Source organism: Trachurus japonicus, chromosome 18 (assembly GCF_045865225.1).
Source record: "Trachurus japonicus isolate A0001 chromosome 18, Traja_1.0".
Lineage (NCBI taxonomy): Eukaryota > Metazoa > Chordata > Actinopteri > Carangiformes > Carangidae > Trachurus > Trachurus japonicus.
The window spans coordinates 13280572-13300675 of NC_140924.1; the positions used below are offsets into that span (position 1 = coordinate 13280572).

The 20104-nt window shown below is 42.4% G+C and overlaps 1 protein-coding gene across 2 annotated transcripts in view; it reads right to left on the reverse strand.

The window, feature by feature from the left end:
* The window catches only part of eml3 (EMAP like 3), a 46185-nt gene extending 26534 nt beyond the window's left edge, over positions 1-19651 (reverse strand). For both annotated transcript variants that reach the window (XM_085760529.1, XM_085760528.1), the window contains exons 1-3: positions 19537-19651; positions 1501-1677; positions 602-725 (exon numbers count right to left, since the gene is read on the reverse strand). In XM_085760529.1, coding sequence (XP_085616655.1) covers positions 602-725; positions 1501-1677; positions 19537-19561 — 326 coding nt within the window. In that variant the 5' untranslated portion in view covers positions 19562-19651. The remainder of the gene's footprint in view (positions 1-601; positions 726-1500; positions 1678-19536) is intronic.
* Between the last annotated feature and the right edge of the window lie 453 nt (positions 19652-20104).

The following is a 20104-nucleotide window of genomic DNA, read 5'->3' on the forward strand; positions in this document are numbered from 1 at the left end:
TGCAAGAGCTACGCTACGGAGGCTAATGGGATTTCTTGGTTTCCCTCATCAAACTCATCAAATACACAATCCAACAACTCCAAAACGCTCTGGTGGACAAGTTGTGACCTGCACATTCACCACGCTATGAGATAATAACAGAACGTTACCAGACAGAGTTGTTTTAGAGGGAAATTCATGCAAAACCGCTGATGCGCGTTCCCATCGTGGGCAGTTTTTCAGCAAGCAGTCTCTGTATTTCCCTCTAAAACAACTCTGTCTGGTAACGTTCTGTTATTATCTCATAGCGTGGTGATTGTGCAGCTCACAACTTGTCCACCAGAGCGTTTTGGAGTTGTTGGATTGTGTATTTGATGAGTTTGACGAGGGAAACCAAGAAATCCCATTAGCCTCCGTAGCGTAGCTCTGAGCAGCTCGCGGCTCTGCTCCGCCGTTCTAAAAATAGCTTGCACCGACAATTAAAGGTAACGAACCTACTGCTATCCCTTTAACAGACATCACACGAACACAACAGGTTTCTAAAAACGGGCCAGGCAGTGAGGCTCTAGTCCAACAATCACCATGACGACAACAAACGCTCCTCAGTGTGCGGGTCCAGTACCTGGAGGGAGTTTGACGGACGCCGTCCACGGCCGAGCTGGACGACAGCTTTCTGCCGCCGCTGCTGCTGCTGCAAACATCTGAGCAGCAGACCTGGTTCAGGACTCTGGCTGCTGCTGGGTTCACTGTGAGGAACCACAGGTGATTATCGGTTATTGATCGGTGATGCTGGGGGATCCCAGTGGCCTATCACACACTGGATATTGAAGGGATAGTTCACCCAAAATTCAAATTTCACTCATTATCTACTCATCTTCATGTCGACTAAGAGCGGGGAGAAGTTTCAGAGTCCTCCGTGACTTCTCGGAGTTACATGGGGGGCCGCGCAGCAGTATTTGTCCATATAATGGTTGTCAATGGATACCAACTTTCTTCGTCCAAAAAGACACACCAAAAAACATCCAAATACCTCCATAGTGCTCGTCTGTAATGTCCCTCTTGTATTGAAGCCCCGACATGAGAAACTGTTCCGCCGGTCAGTGCAAATCACGCGAGATTTGCACTGACACAGGAAGAGCAATGAACCGAGACACTGGGAGCTTCCGCTACAAACAAGCTTAAAATACAGACTTATTTAATTTTTTTCAGAACAATTTCTCATGTCGGGGCTTCAATACAAGAGGGACATTACAGACGAGCAGTATGGAGGTATTTGGATGTTTTTTGGTGTGTCTTTTTGGACGAAGAAAGTTGGTATCCATTGACAACCATTATATGGACAAATACTGCTGCGCGGACCCCCCCGTAACTCAGAGGAGCCACGGAGGACTCTGAAACTTCTCACAGCTCTTAGTTGACATGAGGGTGAGTAGATAATGAGTGAAATTTGAATTTTGGGTGAACTATCCCTTTAATTCTGATCAAGGTGTAAAAAACAAGCCACCGTCATCATTAACCAACCTGCGATGAGCTGCTGTTTCAGTAACGGCAGGAGCTGGTCGTGGAGGCGGAGCTTGCGCAGGGCGTCGGCCAACGAGGATTTCAGCAGCGTGATCTCGTCCTCCTGAGCCTGCAGACGGACCTCCATCATGGACGTCCTGTCTGGGAACTCGGCACTGCTGTCCGCCGATACATCGTCTGCACCGGGGACGGAAAACAACGAGGCTCAGAGTCACAAACACTGGGACAGGAACTAGTCACTCAAATCACAAATAAATAAAGAAACAAAAGAATAATACGTGACCATAAAAATCCAAGGACTTTTATTTTGAAGGACAGACTTAAAGCAGAAGTAAGCGATTGTATCCGGTGGTTTTGGCTAACTTCCTGTCAGCAGATGGAGTTAGCAGTCCCCGCCCTCGTCCCTACGTCACCACATTCACGCGCATCCCTAGGCTGCACACACAGAGAGGACCGCCCCTTTATGCCGTTCTCTCTCCTCATTGGATAAAGGTTGTAGGATACAAGGAAAGTTTTCTCCTCGGCTTACAGCAGAGCAGAGTGACTGACAGACCTGTGTTTCAGACCAAACACTCTATATAAGTGATTGCCGTCGGAAGATATAACTATTTAAGACTTATATTAACACAAACATTCCGCTTACTTCTGCTTTAAACTCGGGAACAGACTCATCCCGATGGTGGGAGTTGTCTTTTTTCTTCCCTCACATTATTGCACGCACGGCCCTGCTGGTTTGGATTCCTCCAGTGTCAGCGAGTTCAGGAAATCAAATATAAAACCAGTGTGCAGAGGACGTGGAGCTGAGATCGTTTCTTCTAACCTTTCTTTGTTTAGATTGTAGAAGCAGACGTTCAGCAGGTTTTTAGCAGCAGCTAAATTATCCACAGGGGTGTCCTCCTCTTTATAACAAACTGGCCAAAACCAGTAGTTTCACTTTAAACATCAGTGATTCACCAAAGTTTCTGTGATAACTTTAGATCCAACAACTAAAATCTATGGAGCTGAAAACCACCAAGAGTGCACATGTCTTAAAACTGCATAATAACTAAAAAAGACCTTAGTCTAGTGAGTGAGTGGGTGAGTTCAGGTGGAGGAGCTGGGGAATGCATTATGTCAAAGAACTGTCCTCACAAGTATAGAGTATCTGAAATCCTTCAGACTGGACTCAGGCCAGTCTGAAGGATTTTCAGAAACCGAGTCCAGAGCCTCTCAAAGACTCTGTTGTGTGGAGGAGATGTGTGTGTGTGTGTCTGAGTGCAATGCAGAACATGGCTGGTGCTGGTCCAACAAGTGTGTGTGTGCATGTGTGTGTATGTTCACGTGGACTCTCAGGGCTTCAGCTCCAGCTCCTCTCAGCTGTGTTGGTCTTCCTAACTCTCACTCAGCCGTCTCTCAAGTGTTATTTCTGCTCCGCCGTCCAACACGACGTTGCGTTTACTGACCTAGAAGCGCAGAGGAAATCGCTCTGCTCGTTCACTAATAAGTAGGTAAGAGGTCCTCAGACTCCTCTCTGCACAAATCCCCTTAAAGCCTGGTGGTAACGCTCCAGATCCACAACCTGGAATTACACTGGGCCGGAAGGTGTGGTCTAAAGACTGGGAACATCACACATTTACACACACACAGAGCTCTCTGCATCAGACTGAGGATGTTAAACCTATTAGATCTGATTTCATTTGATTGTATCTGCGGTCTATGTCAGTCTGCCCTCTTTTCTTTTCTTTTCTTTTCTTTTCTTTTCTTTTCCTTTCCTTTCTTTTCTTTTCCTTTCATGTGATGGTTGGGTGATCGTGGTTCTGTTGTTCGATTTGTAATGGAAAAAAATCTCGGAAAAAGCAAAGTGGACAAAGACATTTGGACTTTCTGCATCCACCCTTCCAAATTTCCAGAAGGAAGGGCAGATAACTTCCTGTGGACTACATAGAAAGTCTGAAGTGTTGGAATTAATACATGATGGAACGGAAATTAAATATTTTGCTTTTTTTCCAGTAAAAAAAAAAAGAAAAAAGAAGAAGATCAATTTTGAGGTTTGGTTCTTGGTTTTAAACAGCTGTAGGAGATATTTATATGTTATTTAAGGTATTTAATTGAGATGCTGTTTTGCCTTTAGGTGATACTGATTATTCAAAATTATTAGATTTTGCTTATATTTTGTTTCATTTAGTTGTTTTCTGTGTTTAGTATTTTAATTTCACCTGGGTTTGCATATGTTTTGTTTTGTTTTTTGACCAGAGAGGGAGAGACACGTAGGAATTCCTTTGTTCTTCTGTTTGCTTGCCCGCTTTTGGTTAAATAAACCTATTTTGGAAAGTTTTGAAAGAACAATGAGCTTGTTTTGGCTGCGTACAATACACGCCCATGGTGCAACAGTGGTCTTTTTGATTTTGATTTCTTTCATTCCAGCCACTACACAAGCGACCGCCTCGTTGCACCGTTCCCACTGTTTTAGCTCCGTGTTTGGTCTCCACCAGCAAAACCAACAACTGCGTGAAGCTGTGGTCAACGAGATCGAAGACACTAAAAGACTAAATAATGTCAAAAGCAGCTTCAAGATTCCCTGCTGCTGCATGGCATTATGGGTAGATTTCTCTACAGTAGTTTCCAGTCAGTGCACAGAGTCTGTGATGAAACCCAAGACTCTTTCTGATTCCTGTAAACATGACCTAGTCCCGATCCAGATGTCAACACCTGCCAAGAGTCGGCCTGCAGCTGAGAGCTGGTGATCGTCAACACCGCGAGACGTCAGCGCGTCTTTGCCAAATCAGCAACATAAGAAGAAGGAGAAGAAGCCGTAGAGAGAAGTTCTGTCAGGACGATGATTCACCGGCCGATGAAACGGCTTCTCTGGAAGAAGAGACGTTTCATCATCACTGTGGCTGTTGCAACACGCCTGGAGCCCGTCCAAGCTCAGTGGCGCCATAGTAACGCTGCACCAACACGCGGCTTGTATTAAAAAAAATCCTGCTGCACTGAGTGATTGATTCGACCCCGACCCCGACCTCCCATCATACTCAGATGAACTGGTCTGAAGTTTCCAGTGTCTGTTACTTTAAGTTTTCCAGTGACCCACACCTGCATGGACACACAAGGCTTTTTCCTCCGGCTGCAGCGTCTGGCCGCTGTCCAGCACAGAAAGAAAAAAAGGGGAAGTGTCTGATGAAGTGACATACATTGGGAGTTTCCAGTGCGACCACACACGCATACACACACACACACTTACACAAAAGAAGCAGCTGGTTTTGTGTGTATTCACTAGGGCTGCCCCCAAATAGTCAACCAAGCACTGGTCAATCTCATTGGTCGATTGGTCGTAGGAAAAAAACAAACATTTGGAGCCGTGTCTTGTCAAAATTAAAGGTATAATATGTAGGAATTCCCCCCATCTAGCAGTGCTGTTGCATATCTGAACATATTCTTGATGTTGCATTCACGTGAAATCGGGCAGACGTCAGACAGACAACAGACGCTGCATGTAACAGGATAACCAAGGGACTATGTAAACAAGTGGTCCGCCAGCACGAGGCAAAACAATACAGGCGTGACAATATGTTGTCATGGTGATGTCGCATTGTTTACCCACGTTTTACCGTCTTTCTCTCGTCAAGTAAAATGGAGGTTTGCCGACGGCCGTCTGTCTGACTGCACCTGAATGCAACACCAGTGCCTCCGTCCTTCCTCACACTACACAGTGGTGACAGTTTAAACAGGCCGAGCCCACAGCTCCGCTGAGTTTCCGTGGTTACCTACGGTCACGCTGCCACTCAACGTAAAAAATGGTGATGCAACATGGCCGCCTCGGTTCGGTGCGTCGTCCACTTATGTATTTGTAACGACTTGTAACAACTCATAGTAACGTACGAGAAAGCTTTCATTTGTATGCGGATGTGATTCGACTTCAGTGAAATACGTATTTATGAAAGCAATATTTGATTTTTGCTAATAAAAAGCCAAATAAGTTACATACTGGGGCTTTAAGTCAAAATCTATATGACTGAACTGTATATGAAAGGCTATAGGGCTTTTAATTTGAAGGGCCAGATACAGGAAGTTGTGACACGCACTCGCTGTCAGTTTTTTTGTTGTTGTTGTGCAGGTCTCTTTTTTTTTTTTTTCAAAAGCGACTTTTTCCGATGTTGTTACAGACGTGTAGGGTCGATTAGTTGACTAATCGCCATAAATGACGACTACTGGTCTACCAAGAAATTCTTTGGTCGGGGGCAGCCCTAGTATTCATGTTTGGCTTTGTGTTTGTTCACGTGACCTGCGGCCTGCATCGTGCTACACTCACTAACACTCACGGTTTAATGCAGCGGTATATACAACTCAAAGTCAAAGTCCGACTCTCTGACGAACGATACTGAAAAGCATTCCTGTGCTGTTACACTCTTAAAAACAACATTTACTACCAAAATTCAAATCTAAAAACACTTTAAATCACATTTGATGAGACCAGAACGTCCTCTCATCAGACCTATAAACACTGGACCATAGTTTATACCATGGACATTATTCAAGGTAAATCAAGGGGAAACATATATGTACGTGTGTGTGTGTGCGTGTGTGGCTGCAGTTTCATTGGCCACCCTGAACCCTCCTCAGTAAACACAACCATAATAAACAATTAAAAACACCACAGTCATCTTTCCGTGAGGCCGTTGCTGCCGAGAAAAGGAGAAACACATGGCGAGAGCTCGTCCTGCATCAGTCACGGACCAAACTTCATTAACAAATCAAGAGGTTTTACCCAGAAAGCCACATTAAACCCAACGATCTGACGCTGATGGACGATCTGCTGACAGCGAAGCTTCAACAGTCACATGTCCGTCCCTCAGGAGCCGTGTGCAGATGAAGTAAATAAGACTTTGAAATACTTCTGGGTTGTTTTGTTTTAATAGTTGTTTTGATTTGACATTTCAGAGTAGAAAGAAACTGTGGCGATGGTGGTGGCGTTTAATCTGGAGTCAAATCTGGCAATCCGTGTCCTGGCATTCAGCGGCCATCTTGAAGATGTTTGGCCTTTCTTCACTCTGACATGATACTGGAAGAACATTTAAAAGGTCCCATAATTTACATTTTGAAAAAGATATCATTGAAAGTTTCATATTTTTCCATTTGAAGTATGAATCTTCTTCTTGTCGTTTGGCGCCACTAGTGATCGGCCAATGGAGCAGCAGTATCAAGGTGCCACCCATACATTGGTCCAACCCAATCACAAGTCAATCAAAGCAGCCAATCATGGCATCATAGTCCCTTTTTATGGCACTAGAATTAATTAAAACCAAAATCAATCATGAAAAAAGCATTTCTATCAAAGGGGGAGGAGTTACCTATGCTGCATACAGCCACCAGGGGGCGATCCAGATGTTTTGGTTTCACTTTTGGAGACCGTCATGTCTGCTATCACATCTTTACATACAATCAGCTTGATCACAGCAGCCACAACATCTTTCAACATGTTGACACATCTATCTTCAACCTCTGCTTTCGTTTTGATCTCACCGACACACCTGTAAAGGTTAAGGTTCGAGTCTTGAATCGGATGTGTCAATATTAAATACCTGTGATGTCATTTCCTTGTTTAAACGTTTTCTACCATGAGGCTCAGTAGAAATATCAAAGAGTGACATCACACTGTCTACATCTGGTCAACGCTCCACAGGAAGGTAGTTCAGAAACAGGAAGTTGGAGTTTTCCTCTTGTTTATTACTGAATTTGCCCTCTGGGAAAAAGCCCATTAACCGTCCCCATGCAGCCCGTCGAGTCCGTCTGCAGCTCCCGCTCTCACATATATAAATTCCTCACCGACAATAAAAACAAAACAGACCTTTAAGAAAACTAGTGAGGTTCAAAGCCCTGTGTGACATTTTAGCCAACACGCTGCACATCCAGCGACTTCCGCCTCCGATCTATCTTGGGAAAAAAGAGTCCATGTTGTATTTATGGTGAGGCCGAGCAGCAGTTTGGTGGCACCACACCCACAGCCGCTGTAAAACAGCTTCTTCACGAGATCCATTTTTGGCAGCAGGACCCTGTAGTTGGCCCTGAGCTTGGTTTTTGTACATGCACTGGATGAATGCAGGGTTTTATTGTGTGGTTTTTACTGGTGGTGGAGGTGGTAATGTGAAGGGCCAACACTCCAGTGTCCAAATTAAAATGGTTGTGTAAGTGTTACCATCCAATCTCAGCTCTCCACGGTCTGTGCTGCTTCTGTTAAGGATCATGTGAGGACAGATCATAATATATAACTGCTTTTAAATCCAACTCAGGCTGTATACTGTTGTTCTGTCGGACTGAAACCATCTCAAAGGGCTATCGACCTGTCAGACCCACCAACTCAATGTCACTTTGGAGATTTCTCCACAGTCAGACTGGACATACGGACGATCAAGATGTATCTCATTGGACTTCGGTGCTGTTTAAAGGGGATAGTTCAACATTTTTGGAAAATTGGCCCATTGCCATAATCCCTATAGTCATAGCAGTAGGTTCGTTACCTTTAATTGTCGGTGCAAGCTATTTTTAGAACGGCGGAGCAGAGCCGCGAGCTGCTCAGAGCTACGCTACGGAGGCTCATATGATTTCTTGGTTTCCTTCATCAAACTCATCAAATACACAATCCAACAACTCCAAAACGCTCTGGTGGACAAGTTGTGACCTGCACATTCACCACGCTATGAGATAATAACAGAACGTTACCAGACAGAGTTGTTTTAGAGGTAAATTCATGCAAAACTGATGATGCGTGTTGCATTCAGGGGCAGTTTTTCATCAAGCAGTCTCTGCATTTACCTCTAAAACAACTCCGTCTGGTAACGTTCTGTTATTATCTCATAGCGTGGTGAATGTGCAGGTCACAACTTGTCCACCAGAGCGTTGTGGAGTTGTTGGATTGTGTATTTGATGAGTTTGATGAGGGAAACCAAGAAATCCCATTAGCCTCCGTAGCGTAGCTCTGAGCAGCTCACGGCTCTGCTCCGCCGTTCTAAAAATAGCTTGCACCGACAATTAAAGGTAACGAACCTACTGCTGTGACTATAGGGATTATGGCAATGGGCCAATTTGCCAAAATGTTGAACTATCCCTTTAAAAACTGGGACTGTCTATTGGCAAGAGTCTGGTGATACAATACATATCCCTAAGGGAATAACGATGTGCTCTATTGCAAGATACTGTCAGCATGGTGGTATACTGTGATTTCCTTTTTCCAAAATTCAGTTTATTCTTATGCATTCAGACGTTTTATTTCACAGTTTCTACACCATAGTGCTCCCTTTTGGGCAGTGACCATTGGTTGGAGCCTCAAATACAGCACAAAAGCACTGTCACCATGCAACAACAGTTCGTCCTCAAATGCATCAATATATGGTGAGTAATCTGAATAAGGTAATAAGAAAAAAGTGCTAAAAAGATGTCAGTATTGGCTTTAAAAAGCTCCTGCCAGGAACCTTCTTGCTGTGAAGTGACAGTACTAACCACTCTACCACCGTGCTACACGTCGTCAGGGTTACTTTTGATATTCAAATCCCATCCTCAGGATTTCCATAACTTTGTTTGAAACGATCCGAAGTTCAAAATAAATCCACAGGTTCATGAAGTTCAGTGCAACGACGAGCTCCGACTTCGAGCTCAGAGAGTGTTTATGTTACTTATAACTATAAATCAGAGTAGAAGTTAACATAACTCTGTCAAACCAAAGGAAACAGCTGGACTCCGCAGACGACAGCCCTGGATCACAGTCACTGGAGTATTTATGGCTGATCAAGGGTCAGTTTTCCGTAGTAATCACTATCATAAAAACGTCCTACTGATAATCAAACTAGCTCGGAATCAGCTCAGCGAGATTGGAGAAAAAAAGAATATAATGCATGTACAAAGGGATCAATTATTGTACAATTATGATACGTTGAATTAGAAAATTCACCATCCTTAGGGCATCAATCAATCAACCGATCAATCACTATGTCAGAGGTTGAATCAATAGACAACAGGCTGACATTATGTAGAGGATACTAATAATACACCTTATAACCTGTCTAACAACAACAACACAAATGCCACGCTGTTCCAAAGAAAGTGGTGTATATCTAGACGCACAAAAAAGCTGCACACATGACCGCCTTTCCCGCTCCAGCATCTGGTTTTCTTGTTTTAATTTTTTGTCAGTTACAAGCCAGCGCCGCGGTGACTCATCGCTGTTTGGCAGCGGCTCAGGGAGAAGCAGGAATTCTTAAATCCACCATGCATTTCGCAGGAACTGCAACAACGAGCGTGTGCGGGAATTAAAAAAAGGTTAATATTCAGGGTTCGTCATCGGGGCCGCGGAGCTACTGTGTTTCGCATGGCATTTCATAATTACTACACACAACAGTGCACATTATGTCAGAGCTTTGGCCCGTGTGCAAGTTTCCACTGAAGGCGTGCAGCATCTGACATTCCTGCCCCAAAAAGTGCCAGCATGCAGAAGAGCTGACAGGAAATGAAGCATGCATCTCAAAACAAAAGCAGACAAAAAAGCTCTTTTATTTCTTGCTTATTTCTTTTTTCTTCTTTGTACTACACTTAATGTTATAAATACTGGAAAAATCTAGATCCCGTAGAGACTCGACTACCAAACCAGAGTCCAGGACCCTCAGGGGAAGCGATTCACCGAGCATTCAGTTTTGCCAATTAGTTTGTGGTTACAGCCACAAACTAACACCCACATTTTTCAGCCTGTTTAATAGCGTGTTTGTTAACACTGTCTGCACCGAAAACCGAAGCAATGCCTGCATAAGTAACTCTCTTTTAGAAAATCTTAAACCCGTTTGCACTGTGAACTGACATGAAGTTTCTTGATAGCACCATGATAAGAGTTGGTTCAGTTCTGTAAAGATAAGGACAGGAACTTCAGTGCTTCCTATCTCATCTCATTTCATTCCTTTTACTAGATGAAAAGCAGAAAATGTCATCGAGCAGCTGTTTTATGTTTGTGACACGATCCAGAACTTATGGACATCCTTGAATGATCAACTGGCGCCACACCTCCGTCTTTTCCTGCATCCTTATATTTTCAATCGAGGTTAAAGGGACAATGTGTAACTTCTCCTGTTATCTATTCACAAAAATCGATTATTTGGTTCAAAAGTCTGTTTTTCATTAATCAGTAATCCCCCTCATCAACAAACTGAAGTGTTCCTTTCAGCTCTGAATTCACCGTTCATATCATTCATATCTCCATGGAGCGGGTAAGCTCGGTGCTGCTGCCATGTGGTGTCGCCATGTTTTTACGTTCAGTGGCAGCGTGACGGTAGGAAACCACGGAAACTCAGCGGAGACACCGGACGGAGCTGTCGGCTCAGGTCGAGGTGGCGTCTGTGAAAAGTCACCGCGGTAACGCAGTGAGGAGGAATGGAGCGTTACACTGATGCTGCATTCACCTGCAGTCGGGCAGACGGCCGTCGCTAACAAACCAGGTGTCATTTTAGTCACAGAAGTCGAGAGAAAGCCGGTAAAACGTGGGTCAGGTAAACAATACGACATCGCCATGACAACATTTTGTCACGTGTATTGTTTTGCCTCGTGCTGACGGACCACTTGTTTACATAGAGGCTTGTTTATGCCGTTACGTGCAACGGCTGCCGTCCGTCTGCTGTCTGCCCAATTTCACGTGAATGCAGCATGAAAAATACGATTGAGTTGCTTGCAATATACAACCGCACCGCTAGATGGAAGTAATTCCTACACAATATACCTTTAAGGAAATTATGAGGATAAGAGATTATTTTTGACTCAATGCAAGCTCAACTAATGTTGTGAGTTGTTGTGAGCCAAACGACAACATTAAACTGTTGGTTCTAGCTCTGGTTCTGCATTGTGTGTCATTGTCTGTTGGCTCAACCAACACAATCCTGATGTTGTTGATCGTTAAAAACAACAGAAGGTGAGAAACTTTCCAACCCTGTGTACCTGCTAGCTAAATGCTGAATGAAAGCTAATGCTACCTGATATTAGCTCTGTCAAATTTCAACTCAACATGGACCTCTTCAAAGGTGTGACCCTTCGTATCTGTCGAAGACCACAAAGGATTCTGGTCTATGGAGGATTTTGGCTTTATATTACCAGCTGTTCCCGTCCTTACTGTTGTGTTTTATTGAGGTTTGAACATTTCAATGTGTCATCCTTGGACTCTCAGTTGCTGCTATTGGTTTTGGTACCCAATGCACAATGAATCTTGGGATCTGCCCCTTTGATCCTTTGTTAGGACGCATATGAACGAGCCTTTGAAACGAGACATTCTGAAGCTGATGTGGCGCAATCGGTCAAATGAGGCCTCTAAAGGATGTGGTCTCTGAATTGTGGCACAGCTAAAAAAGAAGTGTTCAGTTATGTAATCGCGTCACGTGACACAGAAAGCTCAAGAGATTTTAACAAAGACCTTTGGTTAAAATCAGAAATGTCTCTGAACTGGAGACTGCAGGGCGGTCGACTGGGGATTCAAGACCCAGATCCGGTCGAGAGAATCGTACTTGCCCAAACTCATCAATTCCTTTTGTTGATGCATGAAAGTTTCTCAACTGATCGAGAACTGTTCCCACCATTGAGTAGAATCAGTAACGGCACTGGTATCAACAAAATCTTATTGATTTCCGTCCCTATAGTCAACAGTCCAGTCAATATTTGACACCGTCAGCATAGTGGAAGAAAATAATACGTCTTAATTTCTGAAAATGATTGCTTATTTTAAAAGTCATCCTCTCTTCTTACAGAGAGGTCGACAGTTTTGGTAATTCAATACCAGATCTTTCTGCACTTGTATTTTTCCCTCTTCCTCTCACTGATTGGCTTCGGTCCAGGTGAAGAAAGCCAACATCAGGCACCTTTGTTTTTGGCAACACTTAAATGAGCTGTGATGACAGCTGAGGTTTGTTAATGTTGTTGCAAGTGCTGTCGATCAACAGTTACCAGCCCACACTCACATTCTTAAAACGGTGCTTATGTGCTGATTTTTTTTGTTATCACTACATTAGCATCAGCAGCTATTAACTTAATAGCGTTGAAATGTTCAAGTTAGGCTTTGTTCACTTTTGTCTCCCTTCTATTTCTATCTCTTGTTTTTCTAATACTGACGTTAGCATGCTAACCAGCTAGCTTTAGCCTATCCCTTGACTTTGACACTGATTCTTAAAAGGTCTTTTTTCAACTTTTTTAATCAATTAGACATTTTTACAAAAGAAAATTGCAACATACCTTACAGTACAGTTTTCTTTCATCTTTCTTTAATGTGTTTGCATGAATAAACAGCCAATCACCACCATCATTGGATGTTTGTCCAAACACTTTGCATGCTGATTGGCTCACCGATGCTGATGATATTCGTTAATTTACTAAAAACTATGAGCATCAAATTACAAGGCATAAATCCTTTCTATCATTAAACAAATTGAATTGATCAGTAAAAGTCAAGTTCAAAACCCAACTGCCACAATGCAAGCGACCAACACAGCCAACCAAAAAAGTTGAATGAAGCAGTTTAAATTTAAGGTCCTTTCTACTCCATGAGTTCATCCAGCTCTGCAGCATGAAGTCAACTAAGCCAGTTCAGTTTTATTGGGGGTGTGCCATCAACTGCCAATAGTTCTGTCATAAATTATTGATTTATGGTTTTGATTATTAGGGAGAATGAACCATATCAATTCACCAAGAAAATACATATTCAGCTGGTGAATCATGGATGAGTGTGGGGCCTCTGAGAGTTTGACGGTACATTCAGATCCAAACCACAAGTATCCAATGATCTGAAAGAATTTGGTGGGATACAAATCCTCTATTTGACTTTCAGGTTTGTGTGAAAGGCTTGGGGTCATTCCAGGTCTTGTGGGAGGTTGGGTTGGCTGGCTCACCGCTGCACAGTCACACTCTCTATTGTTGAGTCTCAGAGTCACATCTACTCTAACAGTCATTCTTGTCAAACTGGTTGATGTACGAGTTCACAAAAAAAACAAAAAAAAACTTCCCTTTTAATCCGGCTTGAATGCAGCCAGGAGCAGAAGCAGCACATATAATTAGCCTAGCGCAATATCCCATTTCACTTTTTATTTAAAGTTGGTAATCGGGGCCACTGCCTCCACTGCATCTGTTCCAAAAGTATTAAAAGACCCAGAAATGACAGATCATTTCTATATTTATTTGCAATGTGTGTATCTGAGTGTCAGTATCAGCCTCCAGACAGAAAACGTATCTGACAATTACACGCTGCATATTTTACGTCCACCCACTCGTATTTCTCTGGAGCTACAACCCAAGGGCGCTGCATAATGACCTCAACCACCCACAGATGCCGTTTCTCCCAGAGCACACCGGCTCATCGTTTTAAGCTCTCTCCTCTTTGATTTAGATGCCTCGCCACCGCTCAACATCCTGTACGCCCCTGCACCAGAGTTTGAGGTCCCATGTGAGAAGTGACGCGACAGCGCAGCAGCAGCAGCAGCAGCATCTTTTAGAAACACTTTCTCTTTCCCCCCCTTTGCTGCACAACGGCGACTGCGATCTGTGTGGTTGTTTCTCAGCGAGAAGCAGCAGCTGAGACTTGATGTGAAATGAGGACGTTGGATCATTTGAGTCCTGTGTGTGTACAGTTGAAGGTTTAGGAACTGGTTCCAGCTGCAGTGGCCAGCTGTTGCAGGAAAAAAAAAAAAAAAAAAGCTCTGCTAAACCCATTGTACATGGCATCAAACAACAGTTTGACACATGCAGCACACAACTGGAGATGGTGTGAGATGCATTCTCACCCACTGGAAATACTAAATTAGTTTAGGGCGAAGGATGAAGCCAGAAACATCATCATCACACCCACCGACTCCCAGTGAGCTCTTCAGACAATGAAGCTTTTTACACATGGACTCAATGGGACATTAAACAGACTTCACAGCAGAGAGACGCCTGGGTGAAGTCTGTTTAATGTCAAGTCCAACAGATTCAGACAATTGTGTCGTTGTAAAGTTTAGAAAAGTTCAGGGTGGCAGTGCGTCTGTCAAAGAACCACAATGGCAGTTGTGGAAATGACTGATCATTTAACCACAAATACTGACAATAAAGAATACACAGTGGGGCTGTTCATTACATTAAAGCAGCCTTTTTATACTATTGATCAAACTTTAGTATTATCAAAGAAACTTGACAGATATAGTAGCCTATCAGAGGGGCTGCAAACTCATGGGTCCGGATGATAGATACCAATATGTCCAAACAAATAATGAACGGTCTGAATTAAGGGGGTTCACATGTGGGGTACCGCAAGGCTCAGTTCTGGGCCCGGAGCTTTTTATACTGCACATAAATGATATTTGCAATGTTAAATTTAACTGTGTACTATTTGCAGACGATACGAACGTATTCTGCACTGGCAAAGATCCCGAGCAACATCTGAATACAGTGGTAACGGAACTCAAAAAAATTAAATGATAGTTTGATGTGAATAAGTTTTCTTTAAACGTATAAAATGTATTATTTTTGGAAATCGTATCTATTTATTAAGTGCCACCACACTTCAGCACATCAGCTTGGTGCCAAAGACTAGTACCACTTCTTATGCCCCAGTGTTTCTCTTCTATATCGCAATATTTATTTCTGTCTTTCAGAGAAGTGGCAGAAGCTGACTAAGTGACTTCCCATCAAAAGCTAAATTTAAAGGCTTCTTTCGTGTAAAATAAATGATGCAAAGTTTTATCCTGGTTCTGTCTCTAAAGATCTTGATCCGGCCCTGCTCAGCGGGACTGTTATTTTAAGTCAGAGACTTTGATTTCTGTGGTATGTAAACCCTGAAGAGTCCAGTCTCATTTCTGGCCAAAAGCATTTCTTTTCTTTTTCTCTTTGGCTGCAGTAAACAGGTTTGTAACCAACAGCAGCCGAAACGTCTCAATTTAGATTCTTCAGCAGACGGAGATTTAAAATCAGCGCCTGTTAAATGCACAACTGCCTCCGAGGATAAAAGCGTCTAAAAATAACTGTCAGAAAGCCAGAGGAGATGCGGATGGTCGTATCAGGCTGGAGCACAGACGTAAACATTACGCAAGACCCTACTTGTTTTGTATACAGATAACAACACGGGGGCGCGAGTCCCGCCTGCAGATGGAACATACAGTAAATCTCTGCAGCAGCAGCAGCAGCACCACGAGGTTTACAGTTACTGATTTAATATCCAGAGCTCGCTTGTCTTCAGGGGCCGAGCTGCTGCACAAATGAGTTGTTTTGTTCGCACTGATTTACGTCCGGTGGCAGCGGAGAGTGAAAGATAACTCCAATTCTGACAGTTTTACTCCGAATTCTCCAATATGAAATATAAAACCTGCACAAGAAGATGACAAAGTGAAACTTCCCAACTCCGAATGAGTCAAAAACGCTCTTAAACTGAAAGGTTTTTGATTTCTTTCCATCTGGACAGCAACAGACAGCAGCTGTCAAAAGTGGCAAACCACCTGACCACAGGTCTGAGTCTGCATGCTTTTTTATTGCCTTACAGTTTGATAGTGAATAATAATAATAACAGAATATCTGAGAAAGAGACAGAAAGTAAAAGCAGAAAAACAGCAGCATCTCATCTCGTGCTCCTCAGAAAAGAAGCAGTGTTACAACATTCTGGGAAAAACACTGAAATAGCTGCCATCTGCTGATGCAACTTCCTGCTGATCTCTGCACAAGCTGCACTGTGTCCCAAATCCACATCTGATCTACACAGCAACCGGAAAAAACCTTAAAACGACGCTTCTAGTTGATTGTTTTTGTTGCAGCTTTCATCAGCCATCGCAGACACAGACATAATATAGATATCATACAGGCACCAGAGCTTTAACCACGAGCTAATGTGCAGGCGGTGCAAAGAACACTGGGATAAATAATGAACTAATAATAAGTTATTTATACTGTACATGATGTATAAGAGTAGGAGTAGATGTTGCAGTGTTATTTTTCAGTCTTATTTTGTAAAGAACTGTCAGAAATATCAACAGCTGGTGGATTGTGTTGCTATTTACATTCAGACTACAAAAGCTCTTATAAAATATATAAGACAAATGATATTTACTCAAACAATAATACACCTCATAATGCTCCATCTAATCTACTATGGTGGTGTAGTGACAGTGCTGATGCGATATTGATTAGATGTGTTCGGGTGTTACAGGGGAAACAGGAAGAATCAGTGCTGTACATGTGTAAATATTAATATGAAGCGGGGTCACGCAACCTGAGCGTTTGCGGTTCACAGGAAGTGACGCTTTGTTATTTCCTGTTTGTTTGCAACAATAACATCTGCAACAAAGACACACACAGGTATTTTACATGCTGTCATGCTCTGATTTGCCTCCCTTACTCTGCCATCCAAACAACGACAGCAATCTTTATCAAAATATGAATTGTTTCCACACATTTACCACATTGTGACTCTGTATATGCTGCTCTGGTCATAACTTACAGTCACTGCACACTTTATTTTCTACACAGCTACACACATTGCACATTTTTTACTTTGCACTAAAATCAACAATGCCAATTCTGTTGTATATACTTTTGTACATTACATTCTATTTTATTTGCTATTGCTATTTTGCTATTTTATTATGTATAGTTTGTTCTTTATATTTTGCTATTTTATTATGTATAGTTTGTTTTTTATAATCTTATTCTTTATATTCTTATACTACAATATATGTTGTTATCGTCACTGTGTGTCTGTGTAATGCTGCTGCAGCACTCTTTCCCAGCTTGGGATCAATAAAGTCTATCTATCTATCTATCTATCTATCTATCTATCTATCTATCTATCTATCTATCTATCTATCTATCTATCTCTTGAAACATTATTATTCTTCTTCAGCCACCACCTCGCTGCTTTAGCAATAACCTCCTCGTCATCGACTCGAGATCTCTTGACCTGCATTTGCGCAAAAAAGGCTCAAAACTAAATAGTGGATCTGGATCATATCTTGGGTGGAGACGAAGTGTCGGACACTGGTGGTTTCTGTGTGTCACGACGACGACAAACCCTCATGATGAGACTGAAATGGTGCAACTAGAGTCATCTGACAGTGAGACACAGATGTGCACAGATGGCTGCAGGAGAGAAAGTCCAGACCAAACATACACACACACACACACACACACACACACACACACACACACACACATACACACTTTCTTTTTATTTTATTATGAGTAAATTACCTTCATTATGAAGCATTAGGAGAGGATGATGATGACTGCTAAACACTGAGCCTCAGCAGCTTCTGCCCACAGACGACTGGCGAGTTAAGTGTCCCCCACGTGATATTTACTGTTCCCCAGTGCCTCGCCGCCCCACCATTTTACAAGACAAGTAAACACAACATCAGCACATAAGGCGGGACAGCGGGGCCTACAGATGTGCAACAAAAGCAGCATTGTGCAACGGGTGTAATAACTGCTGTGAGACACCCAGCAGCACGGTGGAGGCAGAGCAGGTGGAGCTCCGCAGAAAAAGTTTTCACTTATATATAAGATCCACAACCGCCTGCGCGCGTTTAGCCCCACAAGGAGTTTTGTATTTCCTATGTTTTGCCGACATTGAACACAACACGACTGCACCAGGGAACTCTTGTCTTGTTATTATTTAATATGATTTGCTGTCTGGTATTTATTCAGCCTACTTTTTTTTAGGTTAAGATTCAATTTAAGTAAGATTAGATTTAGTTTAGATTAGATTAGTTATCAAAGCTGTAGCCATTTCTAGGCAATCGTATCTATTGTCGATTGTATTTGTGAGCTTTTTTGTGATATTATTGTATCTTTTCAGACTGTACATGTGTATTTGTGAGCTTTTCGTGATATTAGTGTATCTTTTCAGACTGTATTTTCAGCTAATTTAATCATCAATTGTCAGTTGCAGTATACATGCACAGGAGTGGTGAGCTGGCAGTACCTCTAAATACATTATGCAAGGCTTTAGTTAAACGCTGTTTTTAAATTGCATAAACTGAAGTGGATCATATGTCAATCAATGACAATATTGCTCCATGTTGTGTTTGTGAGCGATAGATAGATAGATAGATAGATAGATAGATAGATAGATAGATAGATAGATAGATAGATAGATAGATAGATAGATAGATAGACTTTATTGATCCCAAGCTGGGAAATTACAGTGCAAAGCTTATCTTTATCGTAAAAGAAGGAACCTCCAACATCTTAATGCCATTCAAAACAAAAAACCATGACATAGTTATTTTCCCACCATGTCAGGCTACAAGATAAAGAGACAGCTGCTTGAACACAAAGCCTGCATGACAAACCATCACATGCTTGCGGTAACCAGTCTATAGCAGCTGTTTACCAACACTTGAGGATATGCGACAGGTTCCACATCTACACACCTCACCATCACCCTGACAGTTTTACAACGAGCCCTAGCTGCAACACTTTGGTTTTGTTTCGTTTTTGTTTGTCTTTTTTAAAAGGGAAAATACAACTTTTTACAGGGCGTTGCCTTATAATGAGTCCATGTGTGAATCAGCCGTGACACTAACTAACTGAGCCGTAGCCATTATTATTTTAATTCAGTTGTAGGATATAATAGCTACACCACCATGGTTATAGAAGTGTCATCCCGCCCGACAGTATAGACCTCCTCCAAGCCCGGAATGCGGCAGCAAACACACCGCGGAACTAACTGGAACAACTTTTATTTATTAAATTGAATAAAAAAATAAAAAATAAAAGTGTCTTCATGACTTTATGACAACTAGCAGGAGCTTTTACACATTGTTGCAAAATGTTGTGTCACGTTGCTCTCGCGCTGGCACGTTTTGCCCCGAGCAGCACGAGAACAATTAATGACAATTCCTCTAACATAGTTTAACAAATAATAATAAAAAATAATAAAAAAGTTTTCCCTGCACATTCGAGCAATCAAGTTTCCATCACGCTTTGGAAGAAAGAAAGAAAGAAAGAAAGAGAGAGAGAAAGAAAGAAAGAAAGAAAAAACAACCAATACGTAAACATGGGTCGTTTTCCCGTGTCTTTACTCACCCAGGCTGTTTGTAGATGAATTCATATTCCACAGTTTGTAAGTTGTGTGCAGTTTGTCTAGATGTAAACTCTGAGTTGAGGTGTGTTTTCCATGCTGAGAGGAGTGTCACAAGTCTCTCTCACACACACACACACACTGAGAAGAACTCACCCTAAACCCCACAAGTGTCAAACTGACGGTTTTAACGACACCAAATACCGGAAACGTGGACAGATTTCCTGTAAATAAAAAAACACAACATAGCACAAAAGATTAAAAACACCTCCCCGGATCGCGTGCAAACGAGAAAACAACAATGAATTATTACAACTACGCGGATTAAATATAAAAATACGACAAAATATTAAAAAACCGACCAACCTATTTGAGCGTCCACCGGAAGTCCGATACCTCATTGTGCGCAGCTTGATTCTGATCGCGGGAAATCACCACGCAGCCAAGGATTCATTACACAAACATGTGAGCTGTCTTTAACAGTAAGACTGTGTCCTGTCACTACAATGACTCGGCATCTACAAGAAATGAACCCAAAGAAAGTTTTTCAGAAACTCTGTCAGACTGTGACTC